The 22,122-nt window shown below is 48.3% G+C and overlaps 1 protein-coding gene across 1 annotated transcript; it reads left to right on the top strand.

Annotated features, from left to right (window-relative positions):
- Window positions 1–15,497: 15,497 nt before the first annotated feature.
- On the top strand, window positions 15,498–17,265 carry LOC125521054 (3-ketoacyl-CoA synthase 6). Its single transcript, XM_048686115.2, has one exon. The coding sequence runs from the start codon at window positions 15,592–15,594 to the stop codon at window positions 17,056–17,058; it is 1,467 nt and encodes a 488-aa protein (XP_048542072.1). The 5' UTR covers window positions 15,498–15,591; the 3' UTR covers window positions 17,059–17,265.
- The last annotated feature ends 4,857 nt before the right edge of the window (window positions 17,266–22,122 follow it).

Genomic DNA, 22,122 nt, shown 5'->3' with positions numbered 1-22,122 from the left:
TGAACGCTTGGCAGACACGTGCTGATGATTACTCCCTCGTTCAGTGCGGCATGCTTTACAGCTTAGAACCGGGGCTCCAAAAGCGTTTTGAGAGACACGGAGCATATGAGATGTTCGAAGAGCTGAAAATGGTTTTTCAAGCTCATGCCCGGGTCGAGAGATATGAAGTCTCCAACAAGTTCTTCAGCTGTAAGATGGAGGAAAATAGTTCTGTGAGCGAGCACATACTCAAAATGTCTGGGTTGCATAACCGCTTGACTCAGCTGGGAGTTAATCTCCCGGATGACGCGGTCATTAACAGAATCCTTCAGTCGCTTCCACCGAGCTACAAGAGCTTTGTGATGAACTTCAATATGCAGGGGATGGAAAAGACCATTCTTGAAGTATTTGCAATGCTGAAATCAGCAGAGGTAGAAGTCAAAAAGGAACATCAAGCGTTGATGGTGAATAAAACCACTAAGTTCAAGAAAGGCAAGGGTAAGAAGAACTTCAAGAAGGACAACAAGGGAGTTGCCGCGCCCGGTAAGCAAGCTGCCGGGAAGAAGCCAAAGAATGGACCCAAGCCCGAGACTGAGTGTTTTTATTGCAAGGGAAGTGGTCACTGGAAGCGGAACTGCCCCAAATACTTAGCGGACAAGAAGGCCGGCATCACGAAAGGTATATGTGATATACATGTAATTGATGTGTACCTTACCAGTACTCGTAGTAGCTCCTGGGTATTTGATACCGGTGCGGTTGCTCACATTTGTAACTCAAAGCAGGAGCTGCGGAATAAGCGGGGACTGGCGAAGGACGAGGTGACGATGCGCGTCGGGAATGGTTCCAAGGTCGATGTGATCGCCGTCGGCACGCTACCTCTACATTTACCTACGGGATTAGTTTTAAACCTCAATAATTGTTATTTAGTGCCAGCTTTGAGCATGAACATTGTATCAGGATCTCGTTTAATTCGAGATGGCTACTCATTTAAATCCGAGAATAATGGTTGTTCTATTTATATGATAGATATGTTTTATGGTCATGCTCCTATGGTGAATGGTTTATTCTTAATGAATCTCGAGCGTAATGCTACACATATTCATAGTGTGAATACCAAAAGATGTAAGGTTGATAATGATAGTCCCACATACTTGTGGCACTGCCGCCTTGGTCACATAGGTGTCAAACGCATGAAGAAGCTCCATGCAGATGGACTTTTAGAGTCTCTTGATTACGAATCATTTGACACGTGCGAACCATGCCTCATGGGTAAAATGACCAAGACTCCGTTCTCAGGAACAATGGAGCGAGCAACCAACTTATTGGAAATCATACATACTGATGTGTGCGGTCCAATGAGTGTTGAGGCTCGCGGTGGCTATCGTTATGTTCTCACCCTCACTGATGACTTGAGCAGATATGGGTATGTCTACTTAATCAAACACAAGTCTGAGACCTTTGAAAAGTTCAAGTAATTTCAGAGTGAGGTTGAGAATCAACATGACAGGAAAATCAAGTTCTTGCGATCAGATCATGGGGGAGAATACTTGAGTCATGAATTTGGCACACACTTAAGAAAATGTGGAATAGTTTCACAACTCACGCCGCCTGGAACACCTCAGCGTAATGGTGTGTCCGAACGTCGTAATCGCACTCTATTAGATATGGTGCGATCTATGCTGTCTCTTACCAATTTACCGCTATCATTTTGGGGCTATGCTTTAGAGACTGCCGCATTCACTTTAAATAGGGCTCCGTCGAAATCCGTTGAGACGACATCGTATGAATTATGGTTTGGGAAGAAACATAAGCTGTCGTTTCTAAAAGTTTGGGGATGCGATGCTTATGTCAAGAAACTTCAACCTGAAAAGCTCAAACCCAAGTCGGAGAAATGCGTCTTCATAGGATACCCTAAAGAAACTGTTGGGTATACCTTCTACCTCAGATCCGAAGGCAAGATCTTTGTTGCCAAGAATGGGTCCTTTCTAGAGAAAGAGTTTCTCTCGAAAGAAATAAGTGGGAGGAAGGTAGAACTTGATGAAGTATTACCTCTTGAACCGGTAAGTGGCGCAGCTCAAGAAAATATTCCTGAGGTGCCTGCACCGACTAGAGAGGAAGTTGATGATGATGATCATGAAACTTCAGATCAAGTTGCTATTGAACTTCGTAGGTACACAAGGACATGTTCCGCACTAGATTGGTACGGCAACCCTGTCTTGGAAATCATGTTATTAGACAACGGTGAACCTTCGAACTATGAAGAAGCGATGGCGGGCCCGGATTCCGACAAATGGCTGGAAGCCATGAAATCCGAGATAGGATCCATGTATGAAAACGAAGTATGGACTTTGACTGACTTGCCCGAAGATCGGCGAGCCATAGAAAATAAATGGATCTTTAAGAAGAAGACAAACGTGGATGGTAATGTGACCATCTATAAGGCTCGACTTGTCGCTAAGGGTTATCGACAAGTTCAAGGGGTTGACTACGATGAGACTTTCTCACCCATAGCGAAGCTGAAGTCCGTCCGAATCATGTTAGCAATTGCCGCATTCTATGATTATGAGATATGGCAAATGGACGTCAAAACGGCATTCCTTAATGGCTTTCTTAAGGAAGAATTGTATATGATGCAGCCGGAAGGTTTTGTCGATCCTAAGAATGCTAACAAGGTGTGCAAGCTCCAACGCTCAATCTATGGGCTGGTGCAAGCATCTCGGAGTTGGAACATTCGCTTTGATGAGATGATCAAAGCGTTTGGGTTTATGCAGACTTATGGAGAAGCCTGCGTTTACAAGAAAGTGAGTGGGAGCTCTGTAGCATTTCTCATATTATATGTGGATGACATACTGTTGATGGGAAATGATATAGAATTCTTGGAAAGCATAAAGGCCTACTTGAACAAGTGTTTTTCAATGAAGGACCTTGGAGAAGCTGCTTATATATTAGGCTTCAAGATCTATAGAGATAGATCGACACGCCTCATCGGTCTTTCACAAAGTACGTACCTTGACAAGATATTGAAGAAGTTCAATATGGATCAGTCCAAGAAGGGGTTCTTGCCTGTATTGCAAGGTGTGCGATTGAGCACGGCTCAATGCCCGACCACGGCAGAAGATATAGAAGAGATGAGTGTCATCCCCTATGCCTCAGCCATAGGGTCTATTATGTATGCCATGTTGTGTACCAGACCTGATGTAAACCTTGCCGTAAGTTTGGTAGGTAGGTACCAAAGTAATCCCGGCAAGGAACACTAGACAGCGGTCAAAAACATCCTGAAGTACCTGAAAAGGACCAAGGATATGTTTCTCGTTTGTGGAGGTGGCGAAGAGCTCGTCGTAAAGGGTTACGTCGACGCTAGCTTCGACACAGATCTGGATGATTCTAAGTCACAAACCGGATACGTGTATATTTTGAATGGTGGGGCAGTAAGCTGGTACAGTTGCAAGCAAAGCGTCGTGGCGGGATCTACATGTGAAGCAGAATACATGGCAGCCTCGGAGGTAGCACAAGAAGCAATCTAGGTGAAGGAGTTCATCACCGACCCAGGAGTCATACCCAATGCGTCGGGGCCGATGACTCTCTTCTGTGACAACACTGGAGCTATTGCCCTTGCCAAGGAGCCCAGGTTTCATAGGAAGACCAGGCATATCAAGCGTCGCTTCAACTCCATTCGTGAAAGTGTTCAAAATGGAGACATAGAAATTTGTAAAGTACATACGGACCTGAATGTAGCAGATCCGTTGACTAAACCTCTCCCTAGAGCAAAACATGATCAACACCAGAATTCCATGGGTGTTCGATTCATCACAATGTAACTAGATGATTGACTCTAGTGCAAGTGGGAGACTGTTGGAAATATGCCGTAGAGGCAATAATAAAATGATTATTATATTTCCTTGTTCATGATAATTGTCTATTATTCATGCTATAATTGTATTATCCGGAAATCCTAATACATGTGTGAATACATAGACCACAATGTGTCCCTAGTGAGCCTCTAGTTGACTAGGTCGTTGATCAACAGATAGTCATGGTTTCCTGGCTATGGACATGGGGATGTCATTGATAACGGGATCACATCATTAGGAGAATGATGTGATGGACAAGACCCAAACCTAAGCATAGCATAAAGATCGTGTAAGTCCGTTTTGTGAGAGCTTTTCTAATGTCAAGTATCATTTCCTTAGACCATGAGATTGTGCAACTCCCGGATACCGTAGGAGTGCTTTGGGTGTATCAAACGTCACAACGTAACTGGATGGCTATAAAGGTGCACTACGGGTATCTCCGAAAGTGTCTGTTGGGTTGGCACGAATCGAGACTGGGATTTGTCACTCCGTATGACGGAGAGGTATCTCTGGGCCCACTCGGTAATGCATCATCATAATGAGCTCAATGTGACCAAAGGGTTGGTCACGGGATCATGCATTACGGTACGAGTAAAGTGACTTGTCGGTAACGAGATTGAACAAGGTATTGGGATACCGACGATTGAGTCTCGGGCAAGTAACGTACCGATTGACAAAGGGAATTGAATACGGGATTGATTAAGTCCTCGACATCGTGGTTCATCTGATGAGATCATCGAGGAGCATGTGGGAGCCAACATGGGTATCCAGATCCCGCTGTTGGTTATTGACCGGAGAGGCGTCTCGGTCATGTCTGCGTGTCTCCCGAACCCGTAGGGTCTACACACTTAAGGTTCGGTGATGCTAGGGTTGTAGAGATATTAGTATGCAGTAACCCAAAAGTTGTTCGGAGTCCCGAATGAGATCCCGGACGTCACAAGGAGTTCCGGAATGGTCCGGAGGTAAAGATTTATATATAGGAAGTCCAGTTTCGGCCAGCGGGAAGGTTTCGGGGGTTACCGGTATTGTACCGGGACCACCGGAAGGGTCCCGGGGGTCCACCAGATGGGGCCACCTATCCCGGAGGGCCCCATGGGCTGAAGTGGCGTGGGAACCAGCCCCTGATGGGCTGGTGCGCCCCACCCAAGGGCCCAAGGCGCCTAGGGTTGGAAACCCTAAGGGGGCCGTTGCCCCAGGGGCCACCGCCCCCCCCTTTTAGATGGGATCTCCAAGGGAGCATGCGCCCCCCCCCTATCCCCTATATATAGTGGAAGGGAGGGAGGGCAGCCGCACCTTGCTCTTGGCGCCTCCCTCTCCCTCCGTAACACCTCTCCTCCCCGCTTGTGCTTGGCGAAGCCCTGTCGGGATCCTGCTGCATCCACCACCACGCCGTCGTGCTGCTGGATCTTCATCAACCTCTCCTTCCCCCTTGCTGGATCAAGAAGGAGGAGACGTCTTCCCAACCGTACGTGTGTTGAACGCGAAGGTGTTGTCTGTTCGGCACTTGGTCATCGGTGATTTGGATCACGGCGAGTACGACTCCATCATCCCCGTTCACTTGAACGCTTCCGCTCGCGATGTACAAGGGTATGTAGATGAACTCCTATTCCCCTCGTTGCTAGAATACTCCATAGATTGATCTTGGTGATGCATAGAAATTTTTTAATTTCTGCTACGATCCCCAACAGGTGGAGGGGGGCACCGCACACGGCTAAAAGATCAAACGATCAATTGTTGTGTCTCTAGGGTGCCCCCTGCCCCGTATATAAAGGAGCAAGGGGGGAGGTGCGTCCGGCCAGGAGGGGCGCACCAGGAGGAGTCCTACTCCCACCGGGAGTAGGACTCCCTCCCTTTTCCTTGTTGGATTAAGAGTGGAGGGGGAAAGAGGAGAGAGAGAGGAAGGAAAGGGGAGCGCAGCCCCCCTCTCCTTGTCCTATTCGGACTAGGGGGCAGGGGCGCGCGGCCCTGCCCTGGCCGCCTCTCCTCTTCTCCACAAAGGCCCACTATGGCCCATTAAGCCCCGGGGGGTTCCGGTAACCCCTCGGTACTCCGGTAAAATCCCGATTTCACCCGCTACACTTCCGATATCCAAATATAGGCTTCCAATATATCAATCTTCATGTCCCTCATTAGTTGCAATGCTTGCAAGGCTTAAGTGATGTGCATTACCGAGAGGGCCCAGAGATACCTCTCCGACAATCGGAGTGACAAATCCTAATCTCGAAATACGCCAAACCAACAAGTACCTTCGGAGACACCTGTAGAGCACCTTTATAATCACCCAGTTACGTTGTGACATTTGGTAGCACACAAAGTGTTCCTCCGGTAAACGGGGGTTGCATAATCTCATAGTCATAGGAACATGTATAAGTCATGAAGAAAGCAATAGCAACAAACTAAACGATCAATTGCTAAGCTAACGGAATGGGTCAAGTCAATCACATCATTGTACCTCTGGATGGCGTCCACGGGCACCGTTGGGTGCTTGTGCCCTCGCCGGCACAGGGTCGGTTGAGGACACCTTAGTCGGAGGCGTGGGCCGCACGGCGCGAGGGAGGCCATGGCGGCAGGCTGTTGAGGAACATAGTAATTTCAAAATTTTCCTACGCACACGCAAGGTCATGGTGATGCATAGCAACGAGAGGGGAGAGTGTTGTCCATGTACCCTCGTAGACTGAAAGCGGAAGCATTGGCACAACGCGGTTGATGTAGTCGTACGTCTTCATGATCCGACCGATCCAAGTACCGAACGTATGGCACCTCTGAGTTCAGCACATGTTTAGCTCGATGACGCCCCGCGAACTCCGATCCAGCAGAGCTCCATGGGAGAGTTCCGTCAGCACGACGGCGTGGTGACGATGATGATGCTGCTACCGACGTAGGGCTTCGCCTAAGCACCGCTACAATATGACCGAGGTGGAATATGGTGGAGGAGGGCACCGCACACGGCTGGGAGAGATCAACTGATCAACTTGTGTGTCTAGAGGTGCCCCCCTGCCCCTGTATATAAAGGAGCAAGGGGGAGGACGGCCGGCCCTCTATGGGCGCGCCAGGAGGAGGAGTCCTCCTCCTAGTAGGAGTAGGACTCCCCTTTCCTACTCCTACTAGGAGGAGGAAAGGAAGGAGGAGAAGGAGAAGGAAGGAGAAGGAGGAAAAGGAGGAAAGGGGGCCGGCCCCCTAGTCCAATTCGGTTTGGCCTAGGGGGCCGCGTGCCCTGCCTCCTCTCTTCCACCACTTGGCCCATGAGGCCCATTACTTCTTCCTCGTATTCCCGTAACTCCCCGGGACCCCCGAAAATACCCCAATCACTCGGAACCTTTCTGATGTCCGAATATAGTCGTCCAATATATTGATCTTTACGTCTCAACCATTTCGAGACTCCTTGTCATGTCCCCGATCTCATCCGGGACTCCGAACTACCTTCGGTACATCAAATCACATAAACTCATAATACAATCGTCACCGAAACTTTAAGCGTGCGGACTCTACGGGTTCGAGAACTATGTAGACATGACCGAGACATGTCTCCAGTCAATAGCCAATAGCGGAACCTGGATGCTCATATTGGCTCCCATATATTCTACGAAGATCTTTATCGGTCAGACCGCATAACAACATACGTTGTTCCCTTTGTCATCGGTATGTTACTTGCCCGAGATTCGACCGTTGGTATCTCAATACCTAGTTCAATCTCGTTACCGGCAAGTCTCTTTACTCGTTCCATAATACATCATCCTGCAACAAACTTATTAGTTGCAATGCTTGCAAGGCTTAAGTGATGTGCATTACCGAGAGGGCCCAGAGATACCTCTCCGACAATCGGAGTGACAAATCCTAATCTCGAAATACGCCAACCCAACAAGTACCTTCGGAGACACCTATAGAGCACCTTTATAATCACCCAGTTACGTTGTGACGTTTGGTAGCACATAAAGTGTTCCTCTGGTAAACGGGAGTTGCATAATCTCATAGTCGTAGGAACATGTATAAGTTATGAAGAAAGCAATAGAAACAAACTAAACGATCAAGTGCTAAGCTAATGGAATGGGTCAAGTCAATCACATCATTCTCCTAATGATGTGATCCCGTTAATCAAATGACAACTCATGTCTATGGTTAGGAAACATAACCATCTTTGATTAACGAGCTAGTCAAGTAGAGGCATACTAGTGACACTCTGTTTGTTTATGTATTCACACATGTATCATGTTTTCGGTTAATACAATTCTAGCATGAATAATAAACATTTATCATGATATAAAGAAATAAATAATAACTTTATTATTGCCTCTAGGGCATATTTCCTTCACTACTTACCCAGCACCCCACTCTAACCCTCTCTGTTTCACCACCTCTCCCTCGCCATGAACTCCAACCCCAACCCTTTCCTCTAGGGCATTGGATGGAGGGCCTTCTTCTTAGGGTGCTCGCTCGGTGACCGCGCGAAGTTCAAGAACACCATGGAAGTGTGCTCGAACTTCAGCAGCATCAAAGACATGCACAAGGAGGTCGACGCTGTGATTAAGAAGTCTACGATGGGTAAACTGAAGACACTGATTCCTGACCCAAACAAGTGTGCAATGTTAGTGGACATCTGCGTTGGGACACGAATCAAGCAGACTCCAGTTACGCTGGACAGAGGGAAAGATGGGCCAAGTATAGGGAGTACAAGGTGCCAGAAGACCAGCGTGCCACATTGTATTGGACTAGGACATTGGTGTCGCCGGTGGGCAACAATGACGTGGTGCAGATGGTGGCCAGGGCGCCGGCGTTAGGCGACCATGCAAGACTCACCGTTCTTGACGAAGACGATGAGGATGAGACTACGGGTGCCACGATGGTGGAAGAAAAGAAGGTGGCTATGCCCCAGCCGCTTGACATGACTCCAAGGTCGCCACGGCTAGGATTAGGTGCTTCTAAACAATTTTGTACCCCGATCCCCACCCAGATGTAATCAGAAGATGAACGTAAGAACCCTAGAAGCCATCGGTGCAGAACCGATGGACTCAAGGGTTCATCGGTAGTGTTTCCCCTAAACCAACCCCCCACCCCCGAGTGTGTTCCATCCCCTCCCTAAGGCTTCAACCCTATCCGCAAATCAAATCTACCACGACCCAAAAACAGTAAATCGAGTGACGGGGTAAGGGCTTACCGCCATGACTGATGCGTTGGTCAAACCGATGCTCGCCGCCATCTTGGATCGTCTTGCAGTTGCTCCGATGGTCGCCCCCACCGGTGTGAGTGGGGAAGAGGGGAGTGAGCGCTGAGGAAGGGGGTGCGAATAATTTATGATGCAGCTTCGGTAAACAACGCGACGTCTCGAGACCGCATCCACGCGTGCAACCGCACACGTCGATGTGCCTAGGGTAGCATCGCTCAGGCCTGGCTCTAGTAAAATGGTCGATTTGAGCATTCCTCTGGATGTCCAGAGCTACTTCAAGTTTCGTGGGGGACAACTTTTAGATGCAAACCGAGCAACCAAACAGGCCGAAAATTGCCTACACGGGCCTAGCTGGGCCTAATGTAGGTAACTAAATGCATACTAAGGCCCTGATGGATGAGCAAGATTTTATTCCATGGAGCTTCATCATGAACAAAATAGAGTAATAGATTGTTTGGTACTTCCTCCATCCCATAATGTAAGACGTTTTTTGATTATAGGATGGAGGGAGTAAGTTATAGGCACACTAAATATAGCATTGTTGTTTCCCTACACCGAGGGGCTCATGTATCGAGGATCTCTTGCCTCTTGATTGTAACTCTTTTGTTTTGGAATAAAACTCCTACCCCACAAACACACACGCACGTGCGTGATATGTCTCCAACGTATCGATAATTTATCAAGTATGTATGCCATGTTTACAATTTTTTTATGATGGTGCGCTTTTATATGATTTAAATGGAACTAACACGGACTGGCGCTGTTTTTAGCAGAGTGATGTGGTGTTGTTTTGTGTAGAAATAAAAGTTCTCGGATTGGGCCGAAAATTTATGGTAATTTTTATGGACAAAAAGAGACCCCTAAAGCTTCGAGGAACGACCAGAAGAGCCACGAGTACACGACAAGCTCAAGGGGCGCGGTCCCCCCTAGGGCGCTCCTATCGAGCTTGTCGCTTCCTCGTGGACCCCCTTGACGTGAAACTGACGACAAAATTCCTATAAATATAGAAAACTCCAGAAAGAAACCTAGAACTTTTGCTCCGCCGCCGCAAGCCTCTGTTCCAAAGCGATCTCATCCAGACCCTTGTTTCGGCACCCTATCGGAGGGGGAAATCATCATCGGATGTCATCTTCATCATCCCGGCGGTGTGTTTGTTCTCTTTCTTGGATCATATGGTGTTTTCTCCTCTCTTTCCTGTTGTGATGAATTGAGTCTTGCTCTCTGTGGTTTCATTATGTTGGATTAAATATTGGATTTGAGATCACTTGGTGTATGTCTTGCATGTGGAAACCCGTGGTGACAATGGGGTGTTCTATTGAGTTACTTGATGTATGCTTTTGTATTCAACTTGCGGATTCTCATGGTCACATTGGGATAATCTAGGCACATAGGTTGATACACATTTTCGTCCTATGTTCTCCGATAGAAACTTTGAAGTGATTCTTTGTCGCACGTTGAGGGATTGCTATATGATTCAATTATGTCACCCTGTTGAGAGATTGCACTAGTGAAAGTATGAACACTAGACCTTGTTTATAAGAATTGTAATACCCTTTGTGCTCCATTTTATCACTTGCTACCTTGTTGTTTTTGTATTTTTAGATTACAAAAACATATATCTATTATCCATACTACACTTTTATCACCATTTCTTCGCCGAACTAGTGCACTTATACAATTTACCATTGTATTGGTTGTGTTGGGTACACAAGAGATTTATTTGATTGCAGGATTGTTTGAGAGAGACCATCTTCATCCTATGCCTCGCAAATATTGATAAACCTTAGGTCATACACTTGAGGGGAATTTGCTATTGCCCTACAAAAATCTACACTTGGAGGCCCAACAACGTCTATAAGAATAAAAATTTCCCTTCAGGCAGCCTAGCAAACAATGTTGATCGCTGCAACACATTGATGTCATTGTCAGACTCGGGCATGCCAAAGAAAATGTGTCAAATCCAAAGATCTGTGACGCGGCTGCTTTAAGAATGATAGTGGGCTTCTTAACATGACCCTGATATTGCCTTTGTAGAGCTTTTGTGTAGTCCTTCCATCTCCAATGCATGCAGTCAAGAGATGCGAGCAAAGTTGGTCACCCTCTAGCTTTAGACATTGCCAAGATACTCTCGGTGTCTGTGACAGTTGATTCTCTCAGGTACCAAGGTCCAAATAAAGAGACCATGACAGTAGGAAATCTTATCATGACATCTCCGCATGTGCTCTAAGACATCCGTAGGTTTTCTTCCCACGAATCAGCGGTTGTGTCATATGTAAGCATCCACAGTGCGGTCATACACTTCTGGTATCCAGAAAACCCAATCCTTCCCACAACATCCTTGTTCAAGACGAAGTTGCCATCAAAGGATCGGAAGCCATGGTACTGACATCGAAGACATTTTTTTGCATCCGAAAGCGTTGGTGAAAATTGTCAGTGAATAGGGCATCAGGGGCAAAGTAGTTGTCATGTTGCGGTTGCGATTGAGCACTCGATGACCCTTGATCGATCTCTTGAAATTGAGAACATACTCTTCCGCACGCTACGCGTCTGCAAAGGGCCACCTGCGTCATCGTTGTCTCATCCGTGTAGTCCTCGTCGGACAAGCCATTGGACGACTCAACATAGTGCTCGTATATGTACTCCATATCCGAATCCGTTGCTTTATAGAAGAAGGGACAAAAAATTTAGCACGGGCATTTCACCGAACACTTACCAGTCATGGTGAGTAACCTAGGGTGGATGGTACCTGTGCGGCGGACGGAGGAGAGGTGTGGAATGGCGGCAGAGAAAAAGCGATATGGAGCCCAGGTGTAGCATTTGAGAAGACGAAGTTGTCGAGTTCCGGCAAGGGTGTGGCGGGGTGGCCGGGGTGATGGAGCGGCGGCGGAGCCAAGAGAGAAAACGATATAGAGAAAGATGAGAGGATGGAGGCACATGATCTGGAAGGGCTTTTGGGTGGGTCGATGGTGTCAGAGTCCCGCGTGGTCGCTGTCTGGACTCCCGCAAAGACTCCCTTGCTTTGGTTTCGACTTTGCGGGTAGAAAGAGCGTTTAGATTGGTCGGCGGACCGATATAAATCTGTGTTGGATGAATAATCAGGTTTGGACCGTTCGAACCCATCGGCGGACCGATACAAATCCTTGTTGGATGGCTAATCAGGTTCTGAGTGTAGTCCGGATGGTTGGTTGTGGGCAGTTTGAGGATGCGCTTTGTAGATGTCCTAAGTACTTAGCCAGTAGAGAGAATATTCAAAGGCTCAGGGCAGCAATCTCTACTCCTAATGGACGAGTTGGTGAATAGTCTCTGCGGGTTTTTTTCGCTGGTTTTTTTCCGTCTCTCCTCCACCACCCCTCCCACCCTGGTCCATCGGTTTATTTTTCTCTCCACTCTTTATTACAACCAGAACTTTCCTAACGTATAACAAATCACGGATCTAACTTCCTTAAATTATGCAAATCAATCAATTCCTTTTATTGGTTCATTTTTTTCTTAGGAAACAAATAATAGATTTTCAGGAAACAAATAATACATTTTAATCTAACTTTCCTAACTTATCTAAATCAATCGATTTCTCTTATTAGTGAAATTCTTTTTAGGAAACAAATAACAGACACGTCACAACTTTCCTCCCAATAAATCTCTATTCCTAATGGACGAGTTGGTGAATAGTCTCCATAGTTTATTTTCGCTGGGTTTTTTTCGTCTCTCCTCCCACCACCCCCTCCCACCCTGGTCCATCGGTTTATTTTTCTCTCCACTCTTTATTACAACCAGAACTTTCCTAACGTATAACAAATCATGGATCTAACTTCCTTAAATTATGCAAATCAATCGATTCCTTTTATTGGTTCAATTTGCCTTAGGAAACAAATAACAGATTTTCAGGAAACAAATAATACATTTTAATCTAACTTTCCTAACTTATCTAAATCAATCGATTTCTCTTATTAGTGAAATTTGTTTTAGGAAACAAATAAGAGACACGTCACAACTTTCCTCCCAATAAATAGTTTCTTAATATTTGCAAACTTTCCTAATCAGACACGTCACAAACGAGCAGGTACTGATATCATGTTACCAAACAATAAAACCACATTTGCATAGAAATCAGTTCAAAAATCCTAACTTTCCTAAATTTTTACCTTTCCTTGATAACAACCAATATTTCCTATGTTTTCCACCTATTGAAGAAAATCACCCCTCCATCGATATTAGCATTTTTTGGAATGAGATCTCCGGGTTATGATTTTTTTCGCGATTCTTTTCAATTGTGACCTCTCCTTCCAGTCCGGCTCCTTCTCGCATAAACACCTCCACCACCGCCAGGTGACACCACCCCAGACCTCCTGCCTCTCCACACCTTCTCCGCCACTTCCTTCTCGTACTCCATTAACAATCCCTCTGCCACATTTGTCCACGGCGGTGTCGAGGGCATGGCGCAGCAGCGTACCAGCGGTAGAGCAGCGCATAGCAGCAGGAAGCAGCACGCAGCAGGCGAGGCGAGCGACCGACAGTGGAGGGCAGAGATGCGACCGACGTGGCTGAGGGGGCGGCCGACAGAAGATGGCCACGACTGGAGGCGGCGCGAGGCAGGGGCGCGACAGCGGAGCGAGCGAAGGGATAGGCGGCAGCAGACGGGGCGAGCGCAGCCAGCAAGAGTGTGGCGCGCGGCCAGGGTGTGTGTCGCGCGGGGCACAGTGGTGCGGTGGCTGCGGCGAGCGCGACGGCAGCGGCGGGCGCGACCGACGCGGTGTAGCACGGGCGTGGGCATGGAGAGGGAGTGGCCCCGCGGGCCCGGAAGAAGAGCGGCAGGCTCGGGCATGGGCGTGCATAGGAGCGGGCATGTGCCACGGGGTCAATCTGAGGAGCTCGGTGGCTACCCCTGCAATGGCCATGGCGGACGGCGGTTCTTGGCCACGGCGAAATACCTAACGAGAGCAAACGAGGGGGGAAACAGGGGAAAGGCAAGAGGAGATCATGGCGGTGTCAATAGCGCCCTAGGGGAAGACATGGGAGCTCGGGGCGGTGCGGATCGAACGGCAATGTCGCGGTGGCCCAAGGTTGAGGAAGACGGCAGCGACGTCGATGCAGGGGTGCTGGACTTGATCTAAATATATCGGCTAAATAGGATATGCTGATTGGCACTAAAGTTGAGCTAGCACCACTTGATTATGTTACATATAATCGCCAAGATCTCGTCAGCGGATTCATCTCTTTCATGTGCTTTATTGCATCACATATGTCATGTCTCGACAGCAAAATTGTAGGAGTAACCGGTCCTGGTTGCACAACCTTTTGAATAAGAATAGGGCCAGGCAGATTAAGGAGTTCGCTGCCGTAAAGAGTTGGATTGTGTGATACCACCATTCAATTGCGCCATTCTTTTGTTTTTTAGGAGGAAACGACAGGAGAGGCTTCTACTGTATTTAATTAACAAAAGATATTAATGTTACATATTTACAAGAGGGGTGCCACTTGTTTGTTGTTTTGCCTCAGTTGCTCTTAACGCGTTCCTACCTTCTGTCATGCGATGCCAAAGGCGTTTCAGGAGGCGTTGCGCATGATGGAACGTTGGTGAGTCACAGGTGCATCAGGTCATCGTGGCCTCCAACAGTACCACATGGTACGTTGAGGTTCACGTATCATTAACAGGTTGAAGATGAAGTTGTGTGAGTCATAAATTTGAGTGGCTCGTGATTTTGTATGTTAGCCCTTCCTTGTAGGTGCTTCTCAAGCTGGAGGACAACATATTAGTCAAGACATTAGGGATCCTCATTGATGTTTTATCTCTCGTCTGCACTTATTTTGTTTGCTCCAATTCTATATATTCTCACGAGTAAATGAGGTGTAAGCATATGCAATGTAGTTCCTTTTTCTACATATGGTGATTGATTTCTTCTTTGGTAACCCAACTAACGGATGATAATCAATCTTCAAATACCAAAAACCAAACGTACAAGACAACAATCAATTCACGTATCACAATCAGATTCTTCTTTAGTACCCAGCTTAACTCACGGATGGTAATCAATCTCCAAACAAAGGAAACAATCACCATCGTTTACCTCTCGCCAATGTTACATAAAAATAACGCTGAGAATTTAGATGTATTGTTTGTCATGGAGCTGTGGCTAGCCGATTACATGAAATTAATTCCCTCAGTTGTGATGGCAAATATAATACACATAATTCATATTGTTATGCACTAGCACATGTGCGTGTGAAATAGATGTATTATGATCCCGTATCCAATAAGATGGATATGTGTGTGTGTTAGAGAGAGAGGGAGGGAGAGGGAGAGGGAGGGAGAGGGAGTGAGGGAGAGGGTGTATGTATGAGAATTTGATGGTAAAAAAGATCGTCAATGTTACTTAATATGTATGAGAATATTAAATATAATATTAACATAATTGATATTGAACTCTTAAATTTAATATGGACCCGTTGCAACGCATAGACGTTTTTCTACTTATCTGTAGCAGTCTATCTATGTATATAACTCCGGCCCGCTGCCTTTCAATCAAACATACACTTCCTTCTCGACCCAAAGGATCGACAACAGCCATCACAATCGATCCGGCCTCCTAGGACTCCTCCACAATGGCGACTTCGCTCCCGCTCAGCTTCCTAGCGCCAGCATACAGCTTTGTCTCCAGCCACCGCCTCAGCCTCGCCGCCTTCCCCTTCTCAGCCACAGCCGCGCTGCGGTTCACCGCCTGGCTCAAACCCACTGTAAGCAGCGCCGTCCATCACTGCACCCCACTCTATGCCGGCCTCACTTTGCTCGCCGTCGTACTAGCCCTCTACATCAGGTCGACCAGGGTGCGCGCGGTGTACCTCGTGGACTACGCATGCTTCCGGCCGCCGGCCGCCCTCCGTGTGCCGCTCTCCAAGTACATCGAGCACAGCGTGCTCGCGCCGTGCTTTGACGACAAGAGCGTCGGCTTCCAGTCGCGCCTCATCGAGCGCTCGGGCTTCGGCGAGGAGACATGCCTCCCGCCGGCCTGCCACGTCATCCCTCCGGAGAAGACGCTCAAGGCGGCCCGCGCCGAGGCCGAGCAAGGGATATTCTCCGCCGTCGATGCCGTTCTCGCCAAGAGCGGCGTCCGCGCCGAGGACATCGGAGTAGTGGTGGTGAACTGCACCCTGTTCGCCCCAACGCCGTCCATGGCTGACATGGTGGTGCGCAGGTACGGGCTCCGCAGCGATGTCCGGTGCTTCAGCCTTTCCGGGATGGGGTGCAGCGCCGGGATAGCCGGCATCGGGCTCGCGCAGAACATCCTGCAGTGCGATAACAGGTGCAGGTACGCGCTCGTGGTGTCCACGGAGATTCTCACCTCGGATTACTACTCCGGCAACGAGCGCGCGATGCTGCTGCAGAACTGCCTCTTCCGGATGGGCGCGTCCGCGGTGGTGCTGTCCACGTCTTCCGCGCGGGCTCAGCACGCGCAGTACCGCCTCGCCCGGGTGGTGCGCACGCACGCGGGGCACGACGACCGCGCCTACGGGTGCGTGCAGCAGGAGGACGACGCGGCGGGCGAGCGCGGCATCGCGCTGTCCAAGGATGTCATGCCCGTGGCCGGCGACACGCTGAAGGCGCACATGACCGCGCTCGGGCCCCTCGTGCTCCCGGCGTCGGAGCTCCTTGCGTACGCGGTCTCGCTCGCGAGGCGCAGGCTGCTGCTCATGGCGGGGCAGAAGGACAGCAGCAAGCCGCGCGTCCCCGACTTCCGGATGGCGTTCGAGCACTTCTGCATCCACGCGGGCGGCCGTGCGGTGATCGACGAGCTGCAGCGCGGCCTCGGGCTGTCGGACAAGCAGGTGGAGGCGTCGCGCATGGCGCTGCACCGGTTCGGCAACACGTCGAGCAGCTCGACGTGGTACGAGCTGGCCTACCTGGAGGCCAAGTGCCGCGTGCGCAAGGGAGACCGTGTGTGGATGGTCGGGTTTGGGTCAGGGTTCAAGTGCAACAGCGCGGTGTGGGTGTGCATCCGGTCGCCGGTTCCTCTGGACAGCGGGCCATGGGAGGGCTGCATGCATCGTTACCCGGTGGCCGCGGCCCAGTGAGACTGATTTGCGGTGGTGGCCGTGTGCTTTGCTCCTCTGCTGTTTGAGAGACGAGTAGAATTATTATTAAGATCCCACGAATATAGTATCGATTGAGATTTAGTAGTCCCTTTATTATTATTTTCAGTGTGAGAGACGAGTAGATGAACGGTGTTTTTTTCTGCATGCACGCCATGATTTATGATGGGATTTAAAGTGAATTGACCAGCTATGTACGTCTTGTGCACATGACCATCTCCACTTTTCTGATGTCCTTTTCCTCTTTGCTTTCCACACCAAGGTGTTTTTTTTCCTTTCCCTTTTTTGCTTTCCACACTAAGGTTGGAATAAGTAATTTACGGACGTCCATTCCAACGAACGACATGCTAGTTCGGAGTTCCCCCTTCCCTTTTCGGTGCAACTTTTCATCCAACTAAATGATCCATTGCCCCAAATGATGCAAAAGCAAAATGTGCTTAAAGCGAAGACAACTAAGGGCCTCTTTGATTCGCAGGATTTTGAAAATGTAGGAATATGAAAAGTATAGGATTACAGTGGCATGTCAACTTGAATCCTATAGGATTAGCAAAGAGTGTTTGATGCCACATGAAAAACAAAGGAAATGTAAAAAGAGATTGGAGTGGATGTTAGATTTTCTATAAAATGTAGTACAAAAGATTTCATAGGATAAATTCCTATGGGATCCAATCCTATGAATCAAAGGGCCGACATAGGAAAAATTCCTAAGGATTTTAATTCTTCAAAAATCCTAAAGATATCCTTTGAATCAAAGGAGCCCTAAGTATATACATCAGAACATATCTTATGTGCTTACGTGTTTTGTATATATGCGTCAGAACATATCTTAAAGTGAAGACAACTAAGTACTCCCTCCGTTTTAAATTACTTATCGCAGGTATGCATGTATCTAGATGTATTTTAGTTCTAGATATGTCCATTCCTGCGACGAGTAATTTGGAACGGAGGGAGTATATGCATCAGAACATATCATTTTGGGGGGACTATTTCGGACGAGATCCCTAGTTACATTTAAGTAATAAAGTGGCGGCATTTTTTTGCGGGGTAAAGGGAATTGTATTAAGTATAAGAAATGTTACAATCCCTAAGGATGCGGTCTAGAATAGACTGAGGACCTACTCCTAACCATACCACAGTATGACTCTCTTCAGGGCCAAATAAAGCGGCGGCATTGATTCTAAAAAAATAAATATATTTTGTTAGTGAAATAATATATTTTGTTAGTGAATTGGGTGTGAAACATTCCACCTAAGTGAAAAATGTGACCTATGAAATATTTAGAAAAGCAAAATAGAAATAGGTAATAAAATGAGTGAGATACTTATAATTCAAAAACATTTCAAAAAAGTGAAATATCTGTTTGATAAATATTTCAAATAAGCAAAGTTTGTGATTAGTGGAATATTTCAAAAAAAAGCTAAATGGAAATAGGTATCAAACACATATTTTAATTATTTCACTTGATTCCAAAAATATTGAATACATATTTCAATTCATTTAATAAAAATATAATGGAAACCGTGATTTTTGTAATATATCCAAGATTAGTATTGCTCTAAAGATCTTGTCACTAGGATTACAAATATATATAACTTTTGAAAACAAATTTATAGCGGGTGGGGGCTTTGCGGGAGTCCAGGCCGTCGCGACGTAGGAATTCGACACCTTCGGCCCACTCAAATCCTCTTCCCGGTCCCTTTCTTCCACCCGCCTCTGCTCCCCCTTGTACTACGTTGCTGTCCACACGGGATCCGTCCACGGCCAGGTACCTCCTCCCCCAGTCGACGACGTCCATGGCGGACACCACGTCCGGCAGGTGTTTGGTCAAATTCCATTGAGTTTATTTTTGAACTTCAAGTCATTTTTTAGAGAAAGGAAGATGGCGGGGTATGCGACCATGAAGGATGAGTTGTTGTGCAATGCGTGGTTGGCCTTATCTCCGAACTTCATTGGAAGGAGCAGAAGGGGGCCCTTTTGGCAGCGCGTGCATGGTACATTTCACGCGCGAAAGCACATGGCACCCTACGACATGCACACCACTCATGAATGCAATATGAAGTTGTTAGTGTATCGTTGGTACACCATCCAGAACTCTATCACAAAGTTTTGTAGCGAGGTTGATCGGCTAGAGGCAATGTGGCCATTGCACGTGGCAACCATGGAGATCGCAAGTCTTGCCTCTTCTTGCTCAACTTGTTGATTGCTTTATTCATTCACTCAATATTGCCTACACGTTATGTAGCATGTACGCGTTGTTGTGATGTACCACAGGCTAGGGGACAGGTCATCCACGAAGACACATTGGTGGATGAAGTTTAACGGGCAGTATGTGTGGGACAACATGATCCATCCATGAAAAACTTGTCGAACATCCGGTTAATCTCGTTGAATTTGAACTATTTCTCACTGAATTTAAACTATTGTTGTACTGGACTTATTTGCATGCTATGTCTGTATGATTTATGCCATTTTCTGAACTTTTATGAATTCCTTCGTGTTTGATGAAATTCATTCCGTTAGTTGAAACCCAATTTGAAATGTATGCAGATAGCTTTGGATAGTCGCCTCCCTCATCCATATCCGCAAACTGCCCCCTGTCTGCAGACGAATGCGCCGTTCGGTTTGCTGACCATCTCCCAGCGTTGCACCCAGGGTCCTTCCGCGGACTAGTCTACCCTGCCACGATATCATGACTGTGGTGGATGCATGGCCGTACCCAGTGCGTGACCCGCATGATGGCGGGAGAACCTCAGAATTCTCCGAAGGTGGAGAGCTCAAATGTGGAGGACATGATGATGGAGTAGGCGGAGGAGGGGCAGACGCTTGTGGAGGCTGCCAGGTTCACCCTACAGCTGGCCGAGGAGCACTACAATGTCGTCATGGTAGATGCACAGCTGGAGGAGTTGGCGCCGTCGATCTCCATGTCTGCCGGATGCTACCCGAGGAGCAGTGGTACAATGTGCATCTCCCTAAGCGCTGGCTTGCGTAGAACTAGATCGTCAGCGAGCAAGAAAACAAGCGGGCCGTTGCGGCCATGCTCACGGAGAATCTGGACTTTGTGGATGAGCAGTGGGCGTTGTACGAATCCATGCTAGAGCTAGTGCCATCCACCGCTTGTGGTGTCAGCTTTGCTTCAATGTGGTGGAGCACAGCCGTATGTTTGATGGATCGCGGTAGTGGCGGACGGGACCACTGGCAAGGTCCGTAGCTCCATTACGTTCTCCGGGCCAAAACGACTACATGGTAGAACCGTCTCGCAAGAGCGAAACCAAGATTTGAACATAAGAGTGCGAAGGAGACAACTATCACACCTAAAAAATGTGTAATGCCCCGAGTCCGACGCGCCAGGTGTCTTCCAGTTATTCGCCGTCATTGCCATGTCATTTGCTTGCATGTTGCACTTTGCCATGTCATCATGTGCATCTCATTTGCATTCATGTTCATCTCTTGCATCCGGTCTTTTTCTCCATTGTCCGTTTCAAAATCCGACACTCTCACATGCACCCGTTGCGCCTCTCAGATCTCGTTTCGTGAGCGGGAGAAAAACGTTCTCGGAATGGTCTTGGTATATCACCGGTAGACCGCATGTCAAATTTTATTCCATTTGGAGGTCGTTTGATGCCCCAACGGTTAACTGTGTAACCGTGAAGCCCTCCTCTTTGCATCCCAGCACCCCTCCATAACAGCCCACTAACCCATCTACACCCCCTCCATGCTATCCGTCATTGGATCACGATCGTGTGGTTCAAAACCGCACCTCTATAGCCCTATCATAGCTCCCTCTACCTATAAATAGGTCCTCCCCGTCCAAATCGCAGTCCAAATCCTAGCCTCCTCGCGCCGCCGGATACATCCTCCCGCGGCCGGACTTGTCCGCCACCTCCCCGAGTCCAATCGGAGCGTGCCACATAGCCCCACCACCATCTCCAACCGCGCCTCGCGGCCGCGGCCCGTCGAGCCCGAGCGCACCCGCCGCCGCGCCCCGCGAGCCCGAGCGCACCGCCGCTGCCGCTCGAGCTTCGCCGCCCGTCCTCCGGCTCGACCCCGCCTCCATCCAGCCCCTTCGCCGGAGCGCCGACCCCACCGGTCGGTCGCCGGAGGAGTCGCCGCCCCGCGCCCCCGCTCCCAGCGCCGCCCGCCGCCGCCAAGATCTGCATCAAATCATCGCCCATACCCCGATCCGGCCTCCCCGCACCGCTGCTCCAACTTCGGTCGTCGGATCCGTCCATCCCCGCCTCCGACGCGCCTTCCTATGTCGCGCCGCCGCAAGCCCCAGTCGTCGCTGCCGCCATGTCTCAGGATCGAGCAGGAGGTCGTCCTACTCGCTTCGCTCGCCCGGCCGCATGGCCCGGCCTGTTGCCCGTGGGCCACGCCGGGCCCAGTGCCGCCGGCCACGTGGGCCGCCTCATGACCCAGGCCCGTTGCAGCATTCCCGCTGGCCTACCTGATCTCCTCCTCAAGTGGGCCGAGCCCATGGGTGAGCAGTCGTATTCCCCGCTCTGTGCACAATATAGCTATCTGACACTCAGTGCTGATTTCTACTAAGTCTTTCTGAAATCATATCATGTGTGCATTTTGCAATGATCATAACTATGTGCATGTGGCTCCGTTTTACGTGTATGATATGTCAAATTGTTCATCTCTGAATGCTCCAGATGCTAGTGTCATTTGCATGCATGTTACTGTCCATATTGATGTCTCAATCATCGTTTCAAGAGTGGTAAGTATTATAAACTGCTGAAGTTTGTCATAACTTGCTGTTTTGTCTTTTTCATAGCATTTTGTGTGTTTATCTTTTGAGCATCATGTCAACATGTTTTAGGAGCATCTTCATGCCATCTTTACAATGGTGCAATGCATGTATTTATATGTGCCTTGTGGTGACTAGCACAAGCTTGCAAAGTGTGCTACTTGATGTTTGCTGTTTTCTGAGACTTAATGATTTTTGCCAAGCCTGTAACTGTTACATTGTGATGCCATGTTAGTTTGATTCTACCATCTATTCCGTGCATAATCTGGAGATGCCTAGTTGACATGTTTTGATTT

Source organism: Triticum urartu, chromosome 7A (genome assembly GCF_056163025.1).
Source record: "Triticum urartu cultivar PI428250 chromosome 7A, HENAU_Tu73, whole genome shotgun sequence".
NCBI lineage: Eukaryota > Viridiplantae > Streptophyta > Magnoliopsida > Poales > Poaceae > Triticum > Triticum urartu.
Note: the sequence above shows the minus strand (reverse complement) of the source record. Positions and strands in the feature narration are given on the sequence as shown.

Coding starts and splice junctions, on each gene's coding strand:
- LOC125521054 (XM_048686115.2), top strand. CDS start 15,592: ATGGCGACTTCGCTCCCGCTCAGCTTCCTAGCGCCAGCATACAGCTTT.